At 53.9% G+C, this 23,696-nt stretch overlaps 1 protein-coding gene across 1 annotated transcript; it reads right to left on the reverse strand.

The window, feature by feature from the left end:
• Window positions 1-7,036: 7,036 nt before the first annotated feature.
• Window positions 7,037-22,527, reverse strand: PEX6 (peroxisomal biogenesis factor 6). Its single transcript, XM_061559386.1, has 17 exons — window positions 20,334-22,527; window positions 19,832-19,992; window positions 19,214-19,300; window positions 18,529-18,709; window positions 17,141-17,295; window positions 15,704-15,815; window positions 15,171-15,376; window positions 14,565-14,760; window positions 13,955-14,031; window positions 13,330-13,465; window positions 12,797-13,005; window positions 12,481-12,542; window positions 12,238-12,346; window positions 11,889-12,005; window positions 11,252-11,329; window positions 10,045-10,184; window positions 7,037-8,944 (listed from the first exon to the last, which is right to left on the reverse strand). The coding sequence occupies exons 1-17, from the start codon at window positions 22,338-22,340 to the stop codon at window positions 8,799-8,801; spliced, it is 4,179 nt and encodes a 1,392-aa protein (XP_061415370.1). The 5' UTR covers window positions 22,341-22,527; the 3' UTR covers window positions 7,037-8,798.
• Window positions 22,528-23,696: the final 1,169 nt, after the last annotated feature.

Here is a 23,696-nt window from a genome sequence, read left to right on the forward strand (position 1 = left end):
TCATTCAGAAGAGGAGTTGGAGACGCTGCTGCTGAGACTGGAGCGTGCCACTAAGAGGTGGGGCCTTACCATCAGCCCCACCAAAACTAAGCACCTGCCTGGGTATTTTGTACCATCGAACACTCCACCCCCACAACTCCCAATTGGTGATGGGGCAGTTGTGGAGAGAGTGGAGAGTTTCCCATACCTGGGCAGTGTGCTTATGACCGGCTCCAGTTTATCAGCAGAGGTCTCACTCCGAATCAGTCGAGCGGCAATATCTTTTCATCGGTTGCGTAACGCTGTGTGGAAGCTACCAGGTCTGTCACTCCGCACGAAGCTTCAGGTCTTCTCGGCCACGGTCATTCCCTCCCTTCTCTACGCTTGCGAAACGTGGACCCCCCTAATGGAGCATCTTCGCCGGTTGGAAACATTTAGGCTGGCCTGCCTACGATCAATCCTGGGTTTAACCAGGCTGGATTGTGTGAGGAGCTCACAAGTCCTTGAAAGATCTGGGCAAAGTCCCATCAGTGAGCTCCTCCGGCAGGCAAGGATGCGTTGGCTGGGTCATGTAGCCCGCATGCCCAGCCACCGCATGCCTAAACAGCTTTTGTTCGGCCGGATCGAGGGGGCTAAACGGGCGCGGCACGGGCAAGAGAAGAGATAGCGTGATGTGGTACAGGAGGGCGTGGAGCTGAGTGGACTTGCCGATGACTGGTACCAGCGGTGTCAAGATTGGCCTCAGTGGAGGAGGCTCGTGAAGGACGCTACTGGGCAGTTGGAGGCAGTCGCCCTCCAACAACAACGGAGGGTGGAGGAGCGACGCTCACAACAACGAGCGGAGCGCCGGGTGGCTAAAGCACAGCAAGTTGGTACAGTAGGGGGCACAGGTGTGGTGCCACAACGACGGGGCCGCTCTGCCGAGCCAGGGAGCCGCCCGGCTTCCACCACTGCACTGCCCCCCATCACCCCCCCCCACATAAGCACGCACCCGCACCCACGTAGGGCCTTGTGGTCGGGTCACCTACCCTGAGTTTTCACCCGAGGGCCCCCTCAGGGGGTTACCCCACGGTTTCTCAGGGCCAGGGAATTGGACAGGACCCTTCCCAGGCCAAGTAACACTGCGGCGCCGTGGGTGGATTTGAGATCGCACGACCACGGCGAGCTCAGAGAGCCCCGCAGTTAGAAACGCATACAAACACAAACACGGGTCAGCAAGGCAGATAGCTAGGATCAGGACCCGGGGCTGCTGCTTAGCAAAAAGGTCAAAGGCCGGCGGGATCGCAAAAGGGCGGGAAATCCTAGGCTCAGGATTGGTCGAGAGACCAAGGCGGTCGGGACGGGGGCGCCTAGCTTTGATGTGGATAGTTTAAAAGAAAACGCAGGGGCAGTAGGGGACTCTCTTCTTCTGGAGTAGTGACACGGGGTCAACGACGAGGGAATCATCGGGCGAGCCGCAGGATCGTCTGCAGGACGACCTGAGCGCCGCAAGGTCACCTAGGACTACAGACGGTATCGTATTACGCGCCTTACAACACCTCAGAGCGGAGAGTAGGATCCGTAAGAGAAGGTTAGTTCGGGGTAAGGACGAGTAGGAAAGCGGTGTAACAGAGAGCGCAGCATAGAATAGGGCTGCACGCCACTAGAGAGTGGGTTGGAAGCGCCTTGCTGGCTCGTACACACACACGGGTGGCTCGGTGGGTTAACAAGGGTTAATAAAATCTCGAGCGTAGTAACAAAACCGTGTTGTTGGGTGTTTTTGAACGTGGTATTAGCGTGCACTGCATTCGCGGGTGTGAGGTCGTTGTATGCGTAAAGGCCGTGGTCTCTGTACGATGGTGCGGGTACGGAGGTGTGTGTGTTAACGCCCGGGGAGAGCACTTTTGTGTGTTGGCGTGCCTGCGCAGCCGTGTGAGAGGAGAGTCGTCCTTGCACGATACTTGTGTTGACGTGCACGCGCGAGTGCGGGAGGGGACGGGTCGTCGTGTCGGCGTGCACCCCGCTCGCGTGTGCGAAACCGCGGTGCGCAGTGAAGCTGTTAGCTTTGTGCGAGCTTGCGTGTGCTCGAGCGCGTAATCGGCTGCGCATTGTTGTACGGTTTATCTCGCGCGCACGGCGGCGGCAACTTGAGTCGTTGTGTCGGCGTGTGCCCCGCTTGCGTGTGCTCGTTACGTGCGTAAAGTGCGGCGCGGTGGTGAGTTCCTGACCCCCAGCCCCGCGGCTCGAGCGCGTAATCGGCTGCGCATTGTTGTACGGTTTATCTCGCGCGCACGGCGGCGGCAACTTTAGTCGTTGTCGGCGTGTGCCCCGCTTGCGTGTGCTCGTTACATGTTATAAGTGTGAACGCGTGTGGTACGGTGTATGCGTAAGCTCTCGTCGTGCGAAATCGGCGTACCCCAGGTGCGCGATTGTAACGTGAGCGGCCAGCGCGGCGCAGAGCGGCGCAAGAGTGAGTGCCGTGCAGAGCTGTGTGTGTGGGTGTGCGCGTACGTAATTAACCATGCCTGCTACGCGGACCCGCGGTGGAGGGGAATCCTCGGGCGACGGCTCCCACACCATGGGTGAGGAACTTAGCAGCGGTTCGCTTAGCAGCGGGGGGGCGATTGATGATGCTAGCCCGGCCGTTAGCATTATCGAGGGAGGGATCTCGGGGGCTAGCGACCCCCACACAGGTGGTGCATCAGCCAGTCATCTCGGTCATCTCGGTCAGTCGACCCGTGGCACCTGCTGGGTCTGCCCCGTGACCTCCTGCCAGCGGGCGTTCGACACTTCACGTGGCCTCAAGGTGCACTTGGCCTGGCACAAGCGTCGTGGTGACGTCACCGCCACTTAGTGGCGAATGGCGGTTGTTGTTGTGTGTGGCTCACGTGTGTGTGTCTCACGTGTGTCTGTGTGTGTGTCTCACGTGTGTGTGTCTCATGTGTGTGTGTGTGCCTCACGTGCGTGCCTCACGTGTCTGTGTGTGTGTCTCACGTGTGTGTGTGTCTCACGTGTGTGTGTGTGTCTCACGTGTGTGTGTGTGTGTCTCACGTGTGTGTGTGTCTCACGTGTGTGTGTGTCTCACGTGTGTGTCTCACGTGTGTGTGTGTGTGTCTCACGTGTGTGTGTGTGTGCCTCACGTGTGTGTCTCACGTGTGTCTGTGTGTGTCTCACGTGTGTGTGTGTGTGCCTCACGTGTGTGTGTCTCACGTGTGTGTCTCACGTGTGTGTGTGTGTGTGTCTCACGTGTGTGTGTGCCTCACGTGTGTGTCTCACGTGTGTCTGTGTGTGTCTCACGTGTGTGTGTGTGTGCCTCACGTGTGTCTGTGTGTGTGTCTGTGTGTCTCACGTGTGTGTGTGTGCATCACGTGTGTGTGTGTCTCACGTGTGTGTGTCTCACGTGTGTCTGTGTGTCTCACGTGTGTCTGTGTGTGTGTTTCACGTGTGTGTCTCACGTGTGTGTCTCACGTGTGTGTGTGTGTCTCACGTGTGTGTGTGTCTCACGTGAGTCTGTGTGTGTGTCTGTGTGTGCCTCACGTGTGTGTCTCACGTGTGTCTGTGTGTGTGTCTCACGTGTGTGTGTGCCTCACGTGTGTGTGTCTGTGTGTGTGTCTGTGTGTCTCACGTGTGTGTGTGCCTCACGTGTGTATGTGTGTCTCACGTGTGTGTCTCACGTGTGTGTGTGTGTGTGTCTCACGTGTGTCTGTGTGTGTGTCTCACGTGTGTGTGTGTCTCACGTGTGTCTGTGTGTGTGTGTCTCACGTGTCTGTGTGTGTGTCTGTGTGTGTCTGTGTGTCTGTGTGTGTCTGTGTGTGTGTGTCTCACGTGTGTGTGTCTCACGTGTCTGTGTGTGTGTCTGTGTGTGTGTCTCACGTGTGTCTGTGTGTCTCACGTGTGTCTGTGTGTGTGTCTGTGTGTGTCTCACGTGTGTTTGTGTCTGTGTGTGTGTGTCTCACGTGTGTCTGTGTGTGTGTCTGTGTGTGTGTCTGTGTGTGTCTCACGTGTGTGTGTCTCACGTGTGTCTGTGTGTGTGGTGACAAAGCGGGGAGCGGTGGTGTAGCGGTTAGCGCGCTGCGCTACGAACCCGGCGATCCGAGTTCGATTCCCGCTCACGCCCAACACCAGTGACGATTATCTGAACCGGTCCTGGGCCTCCCCTAGGTCGACTCGGCCTTAAACGAGTACCCGGTGCGATGTGTAAGCATCGCCACTGGGGAGACAAAGGCGGCCGGGCGTGGTGCTCGCCACCCACCCCCTCGCGTGCCATGCTGGCCATTGTGCTCGATAACAGCACTTGCCCCAACAGTTTGTTAGGGCTACACAGCGGTGACAATGGTTATCATGGTGACAATGGTTATCATGGTGACAATGGTTATCATGGGTGCAATCTCCCAACTCTTATTATCCACGCTCTCTGGCCTCGCTCTGTTGCTAAGGAGGGCCATCGTTTGAAATGTTGTTGCCTTTACGTTTCCTTTTTATAACCACTGTGTTATTGGCGAATGCGTTAATTTGTTGTGTGTTTATGCACCACTACCCACGCAGCATCACCAAACGCATTATTATTGACATTTGCATGAGTCGGTTGTTGGGGGCATCTGTGCGGAGCTTTGAGCGTCACCTCTGCGTGGTGGGGTTCCTTCGTTCCACGTGCAGCCTAACTATGACATTCACGGAATTGGTCAAACATCCCAAGATAGCAGAATCCTCTTGACGAAGCGTCTTGAGACTCAATTAAGCTTTGCTGGGTAAATATTATTCGTAGAGCCAACGCTTCCACGGCAACAATCAGGGGCGGCGAGCAAAGGCGAACCCGGGCAAAAGCGTCGGCTCCCCAAGTAGCTCAAGCGGCCATGTATTCTTGAAAACCACAGCAGCGCGTCAAATATACTATCAACTTCATATCTCAAGACACACTACAGGCAAAATCAACATAAGATAATTCGTCTTTTTTCGTGTCTGCATCCGTTGTCACTACATCTCTCTTTTTGTTTACCATCCCTCTCATCTCACTAAATCTCTATCTCGTGTACGTCATCTAAAATATTGAAAGAGGACCCACAATTATGCCAACACATCACGGCCAGTGAGCGCAGTAGCCCATGATGATGCTATGTATGGCATTGTTGGCCCACACTTTATCGGTCGCGTCCTCCGCAATTAAAGCGATGGACGTGGTTGCTTTCAGAGCAACGTTGGGGTTAATGGATTTATTAAAAGCCGGAATGAGATGAAAGAGATTTCATCCCATTGAGTAGACAATAAATGTACTTTACGCCAACAGTGCTTAATGCAGACCTCAGTATTGGCAATGGCATATACGTACAGTACTGCATTTACCTAATTATATTCTCGCGTATGGCAGCACTGGGTTCGGGAGCTAAACACCAATGTCCAAGGTCTGCTCGCCAAAGACGAGCGGGCTTCAGGAGAGAGGGAGAGACACCTCGAGTCGTTTTGCTGCTCCTCCTCCATTGAAGGGGCGCAGACTACAACAAGCTACTGCTACACAGTCCGTGGGTTTGTACGACCACAATTGGCACTGGACTGTGGCTCGGTCTTTCACTCTCCACTTTGTGAAGGAGACGTGGACGGGTTGGGGTGACGCTGGTCTCCGCCTGTGTTCGTGCCGCCAAAGACACAACCGATGCCGCCGCTGTCGTCTCGGCGAAATCGACGTCGTTCGTTCGAATCCAGATATGATCGGTTAGCGACAAGTGGCAAATAAAAGGCCCCAATTTAAGGGCCAGAAATCCGATCGCGCGAGGTCTTTCCAAGTGAACCAACTAAACATTGACCTCATTATGATTCGTGGGCGAGCGGTGGCCGCGGCGGTTTGCCCACCGAGCCATGATGACCTAAGTTCGCTTCCCGGCCACGGCTAACATCAGTGGCAATTTATATCTGAACCCAACCTCCCCTACCACCGCCCTCCTCCCCCAACCGCACGTTATCAACACCAAGTATATTGAAACAAACCCCCATGTAGATAAATAACATTCTAACACTTCGAGAATAATCACCAGCGCAGGCGTTGCCGCAGTGGAATTTGGCTACACTGCCCTCTGCTAGGTCGACTTAGCCTTCAATATATTTACACACAGATGCTGCACATTCCTAAAATAATAACACACACACACAAAGCGTGTGTACACACGTGTGTATAAATAATGGGTGCGCATGAGCAATACGCTATAAAGGCATACATTATGGGCGGCTTTGTGCGACTCAAAGGGGCCGCTCGTTTGATGGGGCCCGATCAATACGGTCCCTTTCATGTGACCGGCTCCCGTCGTCGAGTAAATGGCAGCGAGCCACGTGGCCTTCATACAAAAGAAACCCACCACGCGCCCCCCCCCTCCCACCTTCGTTCGTCCGTCCGCCTGCCGCTTGTTCCGCCTGCAGGCAGGCAGACGGTGACCTCGAGGCAAGGACTCGGACATTGCCGTAGCCCGAGGCCAAAACAGTCGCGTGGAAATGTCCCCTTTTATGTCGGTTTTGTGGGTGCCATTAACATCAATGGTCGTCGTTCCTTATTGGATTGCAATTGTGGTTTTACCAGATTCTTAATTGATTTTTTTTAATTTGTGGTCAGATCGCGTAAGTAAAATTTGTCGTAATTGACACGTTTGTTCACGTGACAACTTTGTTAATTGACTATCGTGTCGCGGGAGGATTTACGACGCCAGTTTTATTTCCGAGATCCGATACAAAAATCAATTGGTTCATATCGGTCGCGAAAACCTTTGCAGTGGTTCTCCTCCGTCGTATTGGATTGCACCGCATCGTTCCGCGTAATGTCCGACGTTTCACTCCACGCGCTTGGGAACATTCTTCTCAATTCGGTTGATATAAGAAGCTCCGAGCACGTGGAGCGAAGCGTCAAAACGGAGTTCGGCACGACGCGAGATACGACCCCAAAACACATCGGAGAGCTGTGCAGTGCAACGACGTCGACCCACGCAGGCGTGAATTTAATTATCACGATGGCACGAGATTAAGGAAAAACGTCAAATGTGAACCCTTGCATACAGCAGTGCACCACCCTGTGTCGCAAATTGCCTCCAGCGTAAAACCGTCACTTAGCACATTACTTTATTAAACGCGCGTTTCAATCATGAATAAATTATTTCTCAAACATCAAGGTATCACAGATACGTTTAGATTGCCCTCATTAAAATGTCACAGCACTTTTAATTTGTCCAGGACAAAGGAAATTCTAGGTAAAATCTTCGAACATTGAGTAATAAAATTTAACCCCCCAACCAATCCGCGAAAAAAACCCGGTGAAAGAAACAAAGATGATAATCAAGTGCCCGAATATTTTATAAATTAGGCCACAAATTATTTTTCATCATGAAAATTTGCAGTTAAAAATGTAATTTCACACATTAATTAAATGTACATTCCACTCTATTATCAATATACAATTTCTCAAATTATATTCCGAGAAAATAAAAACTAAAATAAAAAATCTGAATTGACAAAGTGTCCCAGAGCTCCAGGTCACGACGACAGAATGTTGAGAAAAGTGGAGCTGGGAAGGACAATGGAGTCGGCCGACCTCACGGCATCGTGACGTCATTAAGAGATCTCACCAAACTTAGCCATTGTCTATCCACTGCTGAATGAGGGCGACCACACGCCACGTGGCATGGCATCTTACTCTTCAGATGCATTTACTGTACTTTCCCATGGGGGAAGCAAATTGAGTGAACAAGGCAATTATTTAAAAAAGTTGGCAATGATCAAGAGCAAATAAAAAGATGATCAATGATCACGAAGATGATGATGGTGAGGCAAATTTTTTAATCAAGTCGTCAATAATCAAGAATGATTATGAAGACGATTGATGTATATTTGGCGGTGACAATTTTTAAAGATGACTATGACACGTTCAAATGTCGCAGTGCAAATAATGAGCGCATTTCAATTCTCAACGAACACGTTTTTTGACCAATTCTATCGACAGTCGCAACGTGATTAGAATACAGATCCACACACACACACAATCCCCAGTGGCCGATCTGGGCCGCAAATCCTTGCCTCCAGAAACCCATTGCATCCACAAATCCACAGCTCTGGGTGTTCACCCCTTTCCCCCGTAATAACCAACTGATGTTTTGAACAATATCAACAAGGCTCTGGAATCCAGTCATCTTAAATCCCCCGCATTGGTACAGATATGTCAATGACATTCGCGTTTTATGGGGCACATTCGAAAGCTTCGCTGGACACTTTTCTCGATGACTTCAATTCACAACATTCAGCGATCCAATTCACCATGGAAATAGCGGAGAATGTGACCGTTTCTTTGTTGTTCTGTACGTCGTAATTCTTTCGCACCGTAGGTAGCCAACCGTGCTAATCGGGAGGTCATCACAAGCCAAGCGGTTAATTGGGTCACAGCATCTAGATCCGACAGAAATGGTCATCGATTGAGACCCTCATCCACAGGGCAAATGAGTCTTTGACCTTGAACTTGTGGAAGAGGAAACATCGCGCGTACACTTGGCGTCTGATGCAATGTTTACAGCAAATGTCAAGCCGACCAGGCACTAATCACCAAAAGCAGAAATTCTGGAAAAAACCCCTTAACCTTCGAGATGCATTGATTCTCCATACTTTGCAAAAAGTCACTGACCACGTAGCCAAATGGCTCTGCAAAGTAACATCGCAGCACATTTTAACACCACGCGTAAGATACAACAATTTGCCCCCTTCAGCCGAAGGCCTGGTTTACAGACGCAATCTGTAAATGTGACAGTGCCCGGCAACAATATACATCGTTCCATGCCGAACGGCGACGGCAGTGGCGACGGTGGCGTCTGTCGGGCGTCTCAGCGCCGGCTGGCGGGCGTGTGCCGTTGGCGCAGAGCCTCGTACTGACGCAGCTCCTCCTCCGTCACCGACGGCTGCAGGGCACCGAGGGCCGTGCGGAAATCGCTATCCTCCACCACCAGCTCCGACTCCTCCGTGTCCTCTCCTGCTCGCACACGCGCGCACCACCACCACCGCCGCCGCGTGATCACATCCTCCCCTCACCCCTCCTGATTTGATCGTCCCTCCTGATTTGATCGTCCTCAGAGCCGGGACGATGAGTCGGGTTTCGTGGTCGCTTGCTCGGGGGGCTTTAACAAAATGGAAGCCACCTCAACGTCGTGCCTCGCGAAGGCGAGAGAAACCCCGTCTTATCAAGACACGCCCAGTGTGACGAGGGTAATGCCGATGCCGCCATTGAGCCCAGACCGTCACCTCCTGTCCAGAGACTTCCTTTTGAAACAATTTTCATGTAGTCCGATTAGTCGAATAATGGGAATGAAAAATTTTGTGAAGGAATGACAAATACACACGTTTTCTCATTGACAATAGGTTAATTTAAAACTATCACTGTCCTGGTCACAAAAGCAAAGTTTGTGGGGAATAGCCATTTTCTGTACTTTTGAGGCAAAATCAATTAGAAAATGACACTTACTACCCAGGGACAAAAAAAATGTGTTACACAGTGAAATCAAGAGTTATTGACTATTTGAATAATTGGATTACATCCCAGTTTTAAGGGTTCTGCATTTCTCAGTTTTATTTCTCTTGTGACATTCGTGTCGTGGTTGTCATGAGATTAAGTGTCTCATACACACAAAAGACAAAGATCCCCCGCATAGCCTGAACAGGCTGTAAGTGCAATGTGCTGTTAGCTAGCACCTATGAAGGCTGCCACAGTATACGAGGGGGTGGGTGGTCAACACCATGCCTGGCCACCTTTGTCTCTGCAGTGGTGATGTTTACACCACACCAGGCACTCATTTGAGGCCGAGTCGACCTAGGCGAGGCACAGGACCAATTCAAACATTCGGCCACTGATGTTTTTCGTGAGCGGCGGTGACATCACCACCGCGCTTGTGCCAGGGCAGGTGCACTTTGAGACCACGTGAAGTGTCAAAGGCTCGCTGACACGAGGTCACGGGACAGACCCAGCAGCCACGGGTTGACTGACTGTGCCCCCTACTGTGCCAACTCCCCAAACACGCACTCTCACGCATACACGCAACACTTCTCTCCCCCGTGGTGGTGATGTGGGGGAGAGACCTCTCTCGATGAGCGCAATCTTTCGCTTGACGGCCGCCATCATGGCGTGCGATGCGAGCGCGTACATGTCGGCCCCCGTGAGGCGCGGTGGGGCCTCCTCCACCAGGGCCTCCAGGCTCACGTCCCCGCCCAGCGTCAGCCTGGGGGTGCGGGCCAGGGAGCCCGAGGGGAGGGGAGACCACAGGGAGATTAGGGGGATGCCGGAGGGGGTAACCGGGATGATACAATCACGAAGAAAGTGTTTACTACATTTCTCCCCAGCGGTGTCAACTCCGGGTTTGGGGGGTCGTCTGTCAACGTCTGCTCGACGCGAGCTCTGGTGATGTTCCACGTGCTGAACTTGGAACGATCCTTGATGTCATGCTGCCCACCACCACCGACATCTGTTTTTGAGTTCCCAAGAGGCATGAGGAGGAGGGCACTAAACGTCCACAGTCAAGCCACTATCCTCTTTCTGTCTAAATCCAGCAGCATTTTTCGGCACGAGAATTATTTTTAACACGTCTTTGTCGTTTTTCTTTTCCGTCATCTTCTCAATGTGCTAAAGCAATGCATCTGAAACGCTTCGACCCTTGGATGGAGTCCTTCAACAGCGTTTGCAATGGACAGCTTTAATCAGAACGAAAGCTCTGCCGATGACAACACTAGGGACGTAGAAGTAACTTAAAAGAGAACTCACAATTCTAAGCTCACAATAATTTGTGGTATGAACCCAAACATATTTAAAGAAAAATCTAAAGCAAAAACAGCTTTCATCGCGTCGATGCAAGGGTTACCGCAATATCACTTATCACGATACAATATTAACTTTCTCTATTATCGCAATGTCAGTTTCCGGACAGTGCGAGATTGCAAGAAGCGGAGTTGAGAAATGGAGGCCAAGTACTCGGGTCGTGTGGCTTTGAGCACCATATGTGTGTACGTTGAAAGTCTTTCGCACCGTATGTAGCCAACCGTGATAATTGTAGGTGTGGGGGAAGGACAACAAACTAAACGCAAAAATTTAGTTCTAAGGAAATAATTTTTCCATCGAGATGATTTAAAAGTGCCCTGCGCCAGTGGCTTCCTAATTTCGGAAGAGCGTTCCAGACGGCCGCAGGAGCGCATCAATGGCTAGTCGAAAGCTGCTGCGAACTCAATCCCCCTGGCTTGGGCAGTCGTCCTCACAGGGGAGGGGAAAGGAAAAGGGGAGAGGAGAGGGCCTCACTTGCGGGTGACGGCACGCAACACCCGCAGCTGGGCAGCCCGATCCTCGCTCACGCCCACGTACAGCATCTTGTCGAACCTGCGGGGGCAGTAGAGGGCAGCAAGGAGCAGACGAGGGCAGCGAGGTGAGGTGTAGGCCGGAGTTGTCAGCCAAGGGAACTCTGAGGTTGATGTCGCTCAAGCAAAGGCAGTGCGCAGTTCATTACAGTGCTGAGCCACGGTGAAAATTTCACATTCATATGGAAGGGGCTGATTCAGTACAAATGGAGTGCTTAATCAGCCCACTTTATGTTATGTGGCACACACAGATATGCGCACAGAAGCTCTCAATCTTAATATGACCGAACTCTCCGTACATCACGACACAAGTACACACACGTAAACAAGCTCGCTATCCTAATTCGTACGTGATGTAAAATGCGTCCCGCAATCATCAGGAGGTACGTGCAGCTTGTAACCACTTCACGTGTTCATGAGCGGAAGTAAATCGGCAAGTTTGCAGAAGCCGGCCGTGACGGATCACCAGGGGAGTTTGAGAAACCCGGCTCCACACGCACGAACGTTGAACTCTCAATGGATATCGCACTCGCGGTTACACGTCGCGTTGCGCGCGTGTCACGCCCGCGTTATGCCGTCACCTCCCAGGCCGTAGCAGCGCGGGGTCGAGCAGGTCCGGGCGGTTCGTGGCCCCGACCACAAACACGTCCCCGCTCGTGTGCATCCCGTCCAGCTCAGCCAGCAGCTGCGACACCACCCTGCAGGGTCAGAGTGCGCGAGACGGGGGCGGGCGATTGCAAGGGTGAGGGGGTGCGGGGCGGCAAGCAGCGGGAGAGAACGGGCAACGGGATGCGCAGTCGATGACTTTACCGCGGCGTCTGACACCCGACCCCGTCGAGCCCAACCGTGACCCCTCACCTGTCCGTGACCCCTCACCTGTCCGTTACCCCTCACTTGCCCGTGACCCCTCACCTGTCCGTGACCCCTCACCTGTCCGTGACCCCTCCGGAGTCACCGCTGCGACCCCGGTTCGGCGCCAGGGAGTCGAGCTCGTCGAAGAAAACCACGCAGGGGGCGGCAGAACGCGCGCGAGCAAACACTGCGGGAGACACGTGGAGGACACGGAGGACACACACGGACAGACGTGGGGATAACGCAGGGAGGGAGCTTCGTGCATGAATGGAACGTGATGGCGGCTGACGAACACGGTGGCGTGCGCGGCTCTCGACTCACCGTCGCGAACGTTCTCCTCGCTCTGGCCCACGTACATGTTTATCAGCTCCGGGCCCTTCACGCTGTTGGTGGACACGCACGCACGTGCAAAGATCCCCTGTGTAGCCTCAACAGACTGCTGCGGCAATTGCCGTCAGCGATGACCGATTAAGGTGGGCACGCCACACAAGGTAACCTAGTTAAAGATCCAGCCCCGTAATTACCTGCTCACTCCGCTGCTGGAGGAAAGGGTCCTCCAAGCGAGGGAGCTCGGCAACGCCCCTCTGAAGGTTTACTTAGCAGACTTTTCCACATTTCCAAAAGCACAATCGGGCACCTGAGGAAGGTCATGGAGCACTCGGTGGCAAGGGCCTTGGCCAGCAGCGTCTTGCCGGTGCCGGGCGGCCCGAAGAGGAGCAGCCCCGAGCGACGCAGGCCCGACCCGGAGCGCAGGCCCTGCAGCCGCCGGGGCAGCTGCACCAAGTCGAGCAGCTCTCGCTTCACGTCCGACAGCCCCCCCACGTCATCCCAGTGCACGCGCGGGATCTGGGTGCCGCGCGCGGGGTTACAAATGTATCGTGTTTGCCGAGCACAGCAGCCCTCCCCCCCCCGAAGGGGCACCGAAAGCGCCAAGCGGCCGGCGACAAACAGCACCGCTGAAACCGAGCAGGTTTTCGCACGTGCGTCGATACGGGCGCAAGGGCCGGGCACTTAGTGGCGAATGGCGGCGGTCGTTGCAGTATGCACGTACGTACGTTGAGCTTCTTTCGCACCGTAAGTCAGCACGTCGGAGGTCGTGATTGTTAGCGTGAGCACGAGCGTGGTATTGGTTTTCGCCGACACCTCGACTCTCCCGCGGAGCCCGCTCACCTCGGGCGCCCCCACGGCGTGCGCGTGCTTGGCCTGCAGCTCGTCGAGCGCGGAGGAGAAGTCGTCCGCGGTGACGCACACGCCCAGCTCGCACACCTCTCGCTCCTCCTCCGGGCTGAGGAACCCATGCTCGGAGCTGCGGGGAGACGGGATGGGAGGCCGTGTCGGTGGCAAGTGCGGAGAGACGGGTGGGGAGGCGAAGGCCGGTCGGCGGTGGTGTCGCGAGGTCCCACGCCGAGTGGCCACTTGGGAAATTGTGCGGAGACCTTTTTGTACTGTGTTTGTAGTTGTAACGTTCTGACTCGCTCCCACAGGACATCTGTGAAAAAGAGCTTCAGAGGTCATCGGATTCCTCCAGTATCAATATTTCGATTCAGTAGTAGTCCACGAACAGCTCAGCATTGACCTAGATGCAGTCGCATGGCGCGGACCTGTGTGCCCATTCTCGGCGAGTCTTCGTGAGATTCAATTTGCTCCACCCCTCCAACCCACGCTACAATCTCTCCCCTGCCATCCGCGGGCCACAGGGTTGGCGGTCACACGGCATGAAACAAAGTTAGTTTGAAACAACTACAACAACGTTGAACGCTCCAGCGTGCATGCGCGCGGCACAATCGTCTCTCACCACGCCTGCGCCACCCTGGCGTAGGCCGCTCGGCACGCTCCGGAGAGCAGCGCGCAGAGGTCTCCCAGCACGAAGCCCTGCGGGAGACGGGGGCGGCACACGGAAGCACCGATCGATTCGTCGATTAACGTCGACTCTTCCGCTCGCGACGCGTGTCGACACGCGAGATAACTTACAATTCACGTGCAAGAAGTGAAAATGTAGAGTTTCTGCGAGTTATGTGAAATAGGTTGCCTTTCAGGTTATTGCACCGTACAGACAGAACGATGGGGCAGATAGTACAATCGAGACAGTACCAAGAGGACTGGACAGTCCAGTGACGATTATGTGAACCGGTCTTGTGCCGTCTTCCCCTCGGGTTCAGTGAATTTGGGATGACTGCCTTGGGCCCCGCGCTTTGGGGGGCCTCATACTATGACGCCACGGTGTCAGTTAAGTTTGAAGGCGTCGGAGGACCCACACGGTGCGATTCGTCCCGGGCCCCGCACTCCCCTATGGACGGCCCTGCGTTTGTACGTAGGCATGCACATGCCCCCGCACTCATTGCGTACGTGGTCCCACCCGCGTGTATGCGCGTGCGTGCGTGCCGGCGGTCGTTGCGGACACTGACGGCCGTGTGCCGGGCGAGGCGAGCGAGCGAGACGTTGGGCCCGAGCGGCGAGGCGTGCGCGAGCGCCTGCAGGATGGCGGCGCGGGACCCCTCGTCGGGGCCGTCCACGCGCAGCTCGTGCAGAAAGCAACTCTGCACACCGGGCGCGATGCCCTGCCGTGACACCGCCGTGCCCAGCACCAGCACCGGCAGGCGGCTGCACGCGCCGCACACAGGAGACAAAGATCCCCCGCGAAGTCGGTCAGGGCAGGGGCTGTTTGCGAGCGCCTGGGAAGCGGCAGCCGGCACCACCTTTTGTCTCCCGAGTGCTGATGTTTACACACCGCCGCACGGGGCACTCATTTAAGGCGGGGTTTCGCAGTCGGGTCGGGCAAGGCCCGGTTCACTGTTGTTGGTCGTGAGCGGGAATCGAATTCAGTCGGGGTTAGTGAGGAGCAAGTAGGGGTGAGTGTGGAGCCAGTAGAGGTTAGTGTGGAGCTAGTAGGGGTGAGTATGAAGACTGTAGAGGTTTGTATGTAGCGAGTAGGGGTTCGTGTGGAACTAGCAGCGGTTAGTGTGGAGCCAGTAGAGAGCAGAGATCGCTGCTGAGTGGTGGCAGGCCGATACCCGGCTTCTCGCTGCCGCTCCCACAGCAGCTGGCGCAGGGTGTGCGTGACTCGCGCGTCCTCTTTGCCCCCCGCGTCGCGACCCAGGGGTTCCACCCCCTTGACGAGCAGAACGCACGGCGCTAGGGCGGCGGCACGCGAGAAGGCCGAGCGCAGGCGAGCCTCGGTCGCCGCCGCCGTTTCCCTGCAGAGCGACGCTCCGCTCACCTGGCGCGCGACGACAAAGAGCGGCCGTACATCACACACACTATGCAGGTATCACACACACACACACCACGCACACGTACCACAAGCACCACACCACATAGACACCACACACACGTACCACAAGCACGTACAAGCATCACGCGCACACCATACGCACCACACACTCGCACACACCACATACCACCCCCACACACAAGACGCACGACAATTCGCTACCCGGCAATTCAATGAATTAGCTAACACGTCAAGCACGCCCTATCTGGCCAGCAGAAGCGGCGGCACTGTGGGTGCGTAACGGGGGGGGAGGGGGGGGCCACGTCCTCTGACCTGCGCAAGGTGCAGGTTGAGCCGGCGGCAGACGGCGCGCACCACCACCGTCTTGCCTGCCCCGCTGGGCCCGCACAGCAGCACCGAGCACTGGCCATCCAGCAGCGCGGCGCTGAGGGACACGGGCACACACACTCTCGCACGTGTACGCCCCTTGCGTTGCGTTTTTTCGCGCATACCAATGGGACCCAGGCCCCCCCCTGCCCCGAAGATGCCCTGGGCTTTGTTAGTGCTGCCCCGGGTGGCCCTGGGGCTCGTTGTTGGTGGGAAGGAGGCAGGAGGGGGGCGCTGATATACTCAGGAAAACCTCGCTGAGTTTCACGACTAATTTTTATAACTAATTTTCAGTAATTTTCAGGTAATTTCTTTCAAATTTGGCAAATTTTGACCATGGTGCCGCACACACAATGACCTACCCTTGCAAATGACGTCGCAGGATCTTTACCGTCCACTATGAAGAAGGCGGCGTGTATTTTTACTGTTCACACATCCGTAGTATTAATCAGGGCGGCCACTGGATTTGAACCGTCAAATGGTGAACGCGCTAGGGCGAGGTCGTGTCACAGCCCGATAATTTTCTTTACGCAAACTACATGCGAATGATACACTAATGTTAGATTTTGGCTCATGGAATGAATTATTCTCTTATTAAGCACATGACGGGTTCACAAAATTCACATGTGTGAATGCGTTTGCCAAGGATGCAAACTATGAAATTCATTACGCTCTGTGAAGTATAAACTGATGACGATTATTGAGTGCTGGTCACTTACAGGCATGGTTTTTTTGGCTTCAACCCCCACCCCCCCCCAATACGACAATAAATGGACAAAACATGAATTTATCCAAACAGCCTGAGTAGGTTCCCTCCTGGGAAAGCCTTTTAACTCAATGAGATGTCCCTGGGCAAATGTCCAGTGTATTTGTCTAGATTGAACAATTGGACCAGAATAGCTCCGCAAAATCCCATACAAACACAAACACTAGACCCTGTTAAACAATGCACAGTGCAGGGCGTACAGGACATTCCTCCCAGTGTTGGCCATGCACATCAAGTACGGGGTAAAGTGGTGGCACCCTGATAAGTGCACTCCACGATGAACCCAACGACCTCGATTCATAGTCACGGTGCGTGGTCGATGAACTTGTTCCACAAAAACATTTCACCAATTTGCACTGAACAACAAAGTGAAGTACGGTCAAACAACCCCCATGACTGACACGCTGCGGGGATGCCTTCATCCAGCAATGGATCGACAAAAGGGTTGCAAAATATCAATAGTACAAGCGCACAAGCGCGACGTGTGCTGGAAAATTCAAGAACAAAATTCTCAATTCGCACCCTCGTGCCAGCCTCCGCAGGTCGCACTTTGCTAATTTGCAGAGTGCAGCCCACAGCAAAGACAAGCGGAGCGGGTGGTGGGGGTGGGCACCGACCTGCTGCTCGAGACGTAGGGGAGTGCCACGCCGGTCAGCTCGTCCACGGCGGCCGTCAGCCCCGGTGGGCAGTCGCTGTCCCAGAGCGGGTGACCCCCATCAGTGGCCCCAGCTCCTTCCACCCGTACCGGCGCAAACGCTTTCACAGACCCTTCCTAGTCACGAAGACGGGATTAGTTCATTGGGTATAGGCCAGGCATGTTAATGATTACAAACCAATGCATTCTCGAATTGTACTGGGTCTAAATGCAACCGCGTGTCAAGGCAATGTGCATAAAAGAGTGTGCGGATTTATTTTGTAGAGAGAGGCAGTCAATCAAAGGGAGAGCGAAAGAGAAAAGTATGATTTTCTCTCCCCAAGCGATCACATTAAAATGTCAGGATTTGGGGTAGAGAATCCAATACGAAAATTGATTCTCTTGGGGTTGTTTTTGCAGCCTCGTTTACATTGTTTGTCACTTGATCTAATTTGTACTGTTTTATCCGCTCATCAGCTTAAATGTAACCCGAGTATATAATTTGCATGAAATTAGCACACATTAAAAACAATCAATTATCTTACACATATTCTGAGAAAAGGAATCTATTGTACTTGACAAGAGGCAGTCATGACATGCCTCCTATGTGTACACACACACACAACAGACAAAGATCTGCGTACAGACCCACATACTGCTGGGGCAAGTGCTGTTAGCGAGCACCTATGAAGGCCGACACAACAAACGAGGGAATGGTGTGGCTAGTATTATGTTTGGCCACAAAGGTGGCCGGGCATGACTTTACACACCACCCCAGGCACTTATATAAGGATAAGTCAACCTCGGGGAGGTCACAACAGGTTCAGATGCCACTTTCCACTCATATTAGCCCTGGCCCAGAAACAAACTTAGTGTGAGATGCTGTACCACAAAGCTCTAGTTTTCACAAGCCGCATAACTTAACCTTGGAACTTGAGTTGCCGTGCCAACGGCACGTTTCTATATTTCTTATGAACTCGAATTGGCCAGGCATTTTGGCTACAGTCTGGCATTCTCTGGACCAATTTCACTTCACGGACAGGGTTGAATTACTTACGTCAGGCTGAGTAGAAAAAACACAATTTTACTTTACATTCAATGTAAAGTTTAACTCTGTCCCCGAAGTGGTTTTTGACTCGCACATATTTCTGGAATTGGCCACTGACATAATTGCTTGAGTAACTTCGCAAATCATGAAAAAGATACTTTTTTTTGCCAACTCCAGTTGTCCTTTAACTTGAGTTCTGGGAGAAATCAGACCAAATTAGGGCAACTTGGCTTAAATCAGGCGTTCTCAGACCAACTCGCGTCGAATGCAACTGGCTGTCCCGTGGAAAAACTAGATATTAGTCTAACGGCGGTGACACCTACCAGGTACACATTTGTGCTTTTTGTGTCCACCAAATAGTAAGAGTTTTCAGACCGATCCTGGCCTCCTGGTTGCCCCTCATCGTTTTCCTTCATCTGTCCATTTTTTCCAGGCCGCTGCTTCTCCTCCTGTCGACCCTCCACAAAGTTCACACTCTTCACCTGGTAGTACAGCACCGGCCACCTTTGGGGAGCCAATAAGGGACAGAATTGAGGATGAAACAGGCAGACGGGGAGGAAGAGTCTGGAGGCATCATCACTTCAGCAGTATGGATGTCTCACAACACTCATCATTGCCCTTATCCGGTACTTACAAATGAAATCCAGACACATTTAAAAAAGTTATTTCATGCATTTATGGAATGTAAATGAACATTGCATTCATACAGGTGTTCCGCGATTTTCAACAATAATTACTTAATGAGTCCTGTGCATGGTGTTAAAAGAACACCACCTGGTGATGGTGTAATCTAAAGAATCACTGCTGGGTAAGTCAAGGGGAAGCCACCTCAACTTTTCTTCCTCATCTTTGACTCAAGAACTGTGGTGCAGAATGTGGGGGGGGGGAAGGTGGAGAGGGGGAGTATGATCGGATGGGTTGGAGTGAGCTTGAGCCGTGGACCTGTTCCATGGGCAGAGAACTTGAGAAAGAGCGAGACAAAAGGAAAAAACTGTAATCTAGACTTACCAGAGAGCCCCTTTCACCTTCTCTTCACTCAGGAAGTCAGCACTGTGCCTTGTGGGGATGCACAGCACGTCTCCAGCCTTCACTAGACTGCACACATACACACACCCGCATGGAAACACACACACATCCACATACAGGGGCACACACACGCACACACAAGCCCACTTTGAGGACTAGCATATTAACTCACCCGAGGTGGTATCGGCTAAATCGGTAATGTCAATCATTTAGACCTGTGAGGTACTTCAGCCAAACATAGAATTGTTTTGGTTTAAAAGCAATGGAATTACTTTTATCTTTAAGAATTTAAAAAAATCTACAACGGGGAAGCCTGGTTTGTCTGCGATGATATCCAAATTACGACATCTCATTTGCCGATTAAAACCACTCCCAGACTTCCACCCGTTACAAATAATAAGAGAATCAGGCAAAAAAGAATTCTACCCCTCGCCAATAACAAGCCACCGTTCCAAGTTCATTTGGAAAGGAACAGCACCCCCCCCCCGAGCCCAATGCTCCACCGCAAAAAAAATTGACCCGTCAGCTGGCACCGGGACGAGGGATCAACTCGGATCAGGGTCCTGGGTGTCACGCCGAGGGGAGGCACGCGGGACGCACCGGGGGGTGTCAAAGTGCTTGCGCAGGATGTTGTCATAGCTGCCTCCGGCCTTGTACTGCGGAGACTCCACGATGGCCACACAGAGACTGCCGGCGCTGGGGGGACACCCGAGGGCCGATCGGCTGCTCGTCAAAGGAACCTCCCCTCTCAGCCTTTCCACCTAAAAAGTTCGAAAATAGGCACGCAAAAGCAGACAGACCGGTTTAATGGGAGAAGACACGTCACGATCATCACGTAAGAATAACACACCATTCATTCTAGATTTGAAGTTTTCGTGACTGCAAGGGTCCATACTCTTTGTTTTTTTCGGTAAAGTCACGTAGGTAAAAAATTAATTAAAAATAAATTAAATCACGACGTTTCGGAGGCAACACAAGCTTCCGTCTTCAGGTGGCACCGTCACAGCAAAATTACTGTATCAGTATACAGTAAAAAAAAAGAGTAATAACACACCACCCCACCGATTTGGGAGTTTCAGTGTATCAGGACTCGGCTTCTCACCGTGAAGAAGCAACATGCAGGCTTGAGAGACGTGATCGGCCAGGGGCGAGGGCAGGCATTGAAGATCAGGCTGGGGCAGACGAGGGCTTCTTCTACCAGGCCATCATCTCCATCGTTCCGGCGGGGGTGAAGCGACAGCCTCTGCAGTTCCCGTGCGTCAACGCCAAATATCCTCGCGCAACGTCCACCTCTTTTCTCACCCGCAGGCCGATCATCTGTCGCCACCACCATCACCACGTCTGCTGCTGCTGCTGCTTCTTCCTCTGACACACCATCTCGCCGGTGGCCAGTCCCATCAGGATAAAAAAGTGGGGAATCCTCTTCGTGGTGTACGTCGGCCGGTCGGCTCCTGGCCACATCAGCGTTTGGTCGCTGCCACAGCGTGACCCACTCACCGTGGAAGAGGCCCAGCCGACCGAGGGTCTGCATGCCGACCACCACGCTCGAGTGAGAATCCACGTCCCTGTCCAACAGTGCGGAGAGGCCGGCGTTGGGCCAGCACCTGATCGTGCGACGGAGCCCAGTGGACGCGGCGTGGCCCGGGGCATCTCCTGGCAAGGCTGTGCCGCGGGCGGTCAAATCCGCCAGGAGACGAGCAAAGTCTGAGGCCAGCACCGGCTGCACCTCCATCGCACGCTCGAAGGCTCTGACCTCCGACCCCGCTGCTGCGCCTGTGATGTCGTGGAAGTCAATCAGTCCTGATGGAGGCGCTGTCCCATCAGTACCGAAGTCATTGCCGTACGCAGTTCCTGTCCCGTTCACTCGACCTGCCCTCCCATCGCCGAGACCCGCGTTGGCCCCCGACTCCTCTGCCACGTGGCCCAATTCACCTGCAAATCCTGCTCCCGCAAGACTCTCAATTTTGCCAAAACCTCTTGCCACGAACCCATCCTCCGCCACGGCCAAATTCCCTCGCACCCCCTCCTCTGACCGCGAGCCTGCCCCGTCCCGTGCCCCGCTGGCCAACTCCGCCAAATGCCCCGACCTGACCCCATTCCCCGACCTTGCTCCGAGCCCTGCCCCGTTGCCCGACCCTGCCCTGCTCCCCTGGGCAGCCTCCGAGAGGTCGGCGAGAAGGAGCGAAGCGTCGGGCATCAGGGTCCCCTGGAGCACGGGGCCACAGTCAAGGACCACGAGGTCCAGACTGAGGGCGGCCAGCCTGGACGCAATGGTCCCCGGTGTCCCCGAGACCCCGTGCTCCCCAACGACCCCCTGAACCCCCACGGCCACCGGGGCTCCCCCAGATTCTCCCTCTTCCGCGTGGACCCCTGAAACTCCCTGCCCACCCGTGACCCCCCCGTTCGCAATCATCATCGGGAGGAGGCAGGGGACGACAACGAGCGGGTCCCCTCGCCGCACCAGGACCCCGGGCGGACCCCCGGCAGCCAATGTCCTCAGCCCGGCCGCAAAGGCCTCCCCGGAGGCCCACGAGAAGGCGGCCCTGCTCCGGGCTCCCAGCACCAGGCGCCGGATCCCCGCGGGAGACCCCCCGAGGGGTACCACCGCGACTGCCGCGGCCCCGGGGCGCAGGCCGTGGTGACGGAAGAAGAGGCCCGAGGCGCGCACGTGAAGAGGAGGGGGGGCCGAGGGGGTCCCTGGGCCGACGTCCCCCAGTGAGGGGGGGTCGTCGTCGTCGTCGAGCCACGCGTACACGAGCAGGGTGGACTCGGGTCCCGTCGTCCCGGTTGACCCCGACGATCCGTCTGAACCCCAGCGCACCCCCGTGGGCCCCCGCAGCCGCAGGCCGAGGAAGTGCCCGTGTCCCTGCAGCAGGGCCGCCTGCTTCAGCCGCTGCTGCTGCTGTTGTTGCTGCTGCTGATGAAGCCGCTGCTGTTCCCGTGGCGTCTCCAGCTCTTCATCTCCCTCCTGCTGCTGCTGCTGGTTCTCTCTACCGAACGCGGCCTCCCATGCGCACCGAGAAATACGCACGTGTAGCGGGTGGTGCTCTTGCTGCAGCTGCTGCCGCTTCTGCAGCTGGAGAAGAGTCGCGGCACGGGAGGCTCCCATGGCCTCTCTCCTTGCCGCCGGTACAATCGCAGCAACAGCAGCAACAGCAGCAGCAGCACCGACGACGTCTCCTCCTCCTCCTGCATCAATCGCCGCGACCTCCTCGGACACACCGACGCCAAACAGCGCGGTCAGCAGAGCGACAAGAAACTTGCTCGCCCCACTTCGGGACAACACAGATTGGGGGGGGGGGGGGGCCTTGTGGGGTCGGGCACCCAAGACTGTACAATGGAGAGCGTGGTGGGGTTTGTGTTGCATTCAGGGATCTCAACGTCGCCCTCTTGCGGTGAATGTTGGGAACGTTACAGGTTGTGCGGGGCAGCTGCTGTTGATTCATTGAAAGAGTCGTGGGGGTGCTCAGATGTGGACAGGATGGTCCAGATGTCTTGTAACCCCCACTCCCCCCTATTGAATTGACCCCTGACATTCTTATTCCTTTGCGTATTCGTTTGAATACATTTGCTCAAGTGGACTGCTGGCATCGTTACTATTTAAAATAATGATATTTAAGTTATGTAATTTTTCTGTTTGCCTACATTACATTACACACCCATTGGTATGCAACAATGGTAAGTTTTAGATGACTAAACAGGGGTCGCAAGACATTTGGACCACACTACACGTTGATCTGGCCTCCATCCAGATGTTTAACTTGCACTGAAAGAGTTCACATGCTGACCGTGCACATCAGTTTAACACAAGCCATCACCATCTGTCAGTCTTGTGCACATGTTTTTCAATGTTCACATATCTGGCAGCTTCCAAAGAATACCGTGAAATAATGGACTGTCACCAGATTTTAAGTCGCAACGTATTAAAAGCTAATATTGATCAGATATTTCAAGTTCACTGGCTAGGTGCTGATGGTCGGAAATACATCAAGCTCTATGGTGTAGAGTTTTGATGAGGGAATTCTTCTGGGATGGATGGTGGTAGGCATCCGTATGGGTGGCTTTCCTGTAGACAGTGTCCCATTGAGCCATCTGGTCTCTTTTCGATTAAAACATCCAAGAATGGTAACTTGCCATCCTTTTCCACCTCCATGGTGAATTTGATGGCTGGGTGTATGGAATTGATGTGGTTGAAGAATTGGTCCAGAGCTGGTAGGCCATGTGGCCAGATGACGAACGTGTCATCAGCCCAGTCACCATCGACTTTGCAAACAACAAAATGCTGTTTTTACCGAGTTTGACCTATTGCAGAACGTAAGGCTTGAAACAAAACATTGATTTGACATGACACTTTATAAGGCTTGAGGCATACCCCGTGTGTCGATATAGATGATCGACTAAAATAACTTAAGAATAATTTCTGATGTCATCTTCCAAGGCCTTTCTGAGACAGGGTGATGTACTG

This window comes from Lethenteron reissneri, chromosome 25, assembly GCF_015708825.2.
Source record: "Lethenteron reissneri isolate LAM-NWPU_2019-01 chromosome 25, ASM1570882v1, whole genome shotgun sequence".
Classification (NCBI taxonomy): domain Eukaryota; kingdom Metazoa; phylum Chordata; class Hyperoartia; order Petromyzontiformes; family Petromyzontidae; genus Lethenteron; species Lethenteron reissneri.

Bases quoted from the DNA above. Each gene is read 5' to 3' on its own strand.
- PEX6 (XM_061559386.1), bottom strand. From the start codon at position 22,340: ATGGGAGCCTCCCGTGCCGCGACTCTTCTCCAGCTGCAGAAGCGGCAG. The intron at 15,816-17,140 runs GTCGGTGCCCAC...CGTGTCCCTCAG, and splicing joins CCCTACGTCTCGAGCAGCAG to CGCCGCGCTGCTGGATGGCC. The intron at 14,032-14,564 runs GTCAGTGTCCGC...CGTCTCCCGCAG, and splicing joins GCCTCGCCCGGCACACGGCC to GGCTTCGTGCTGGGAGACCT.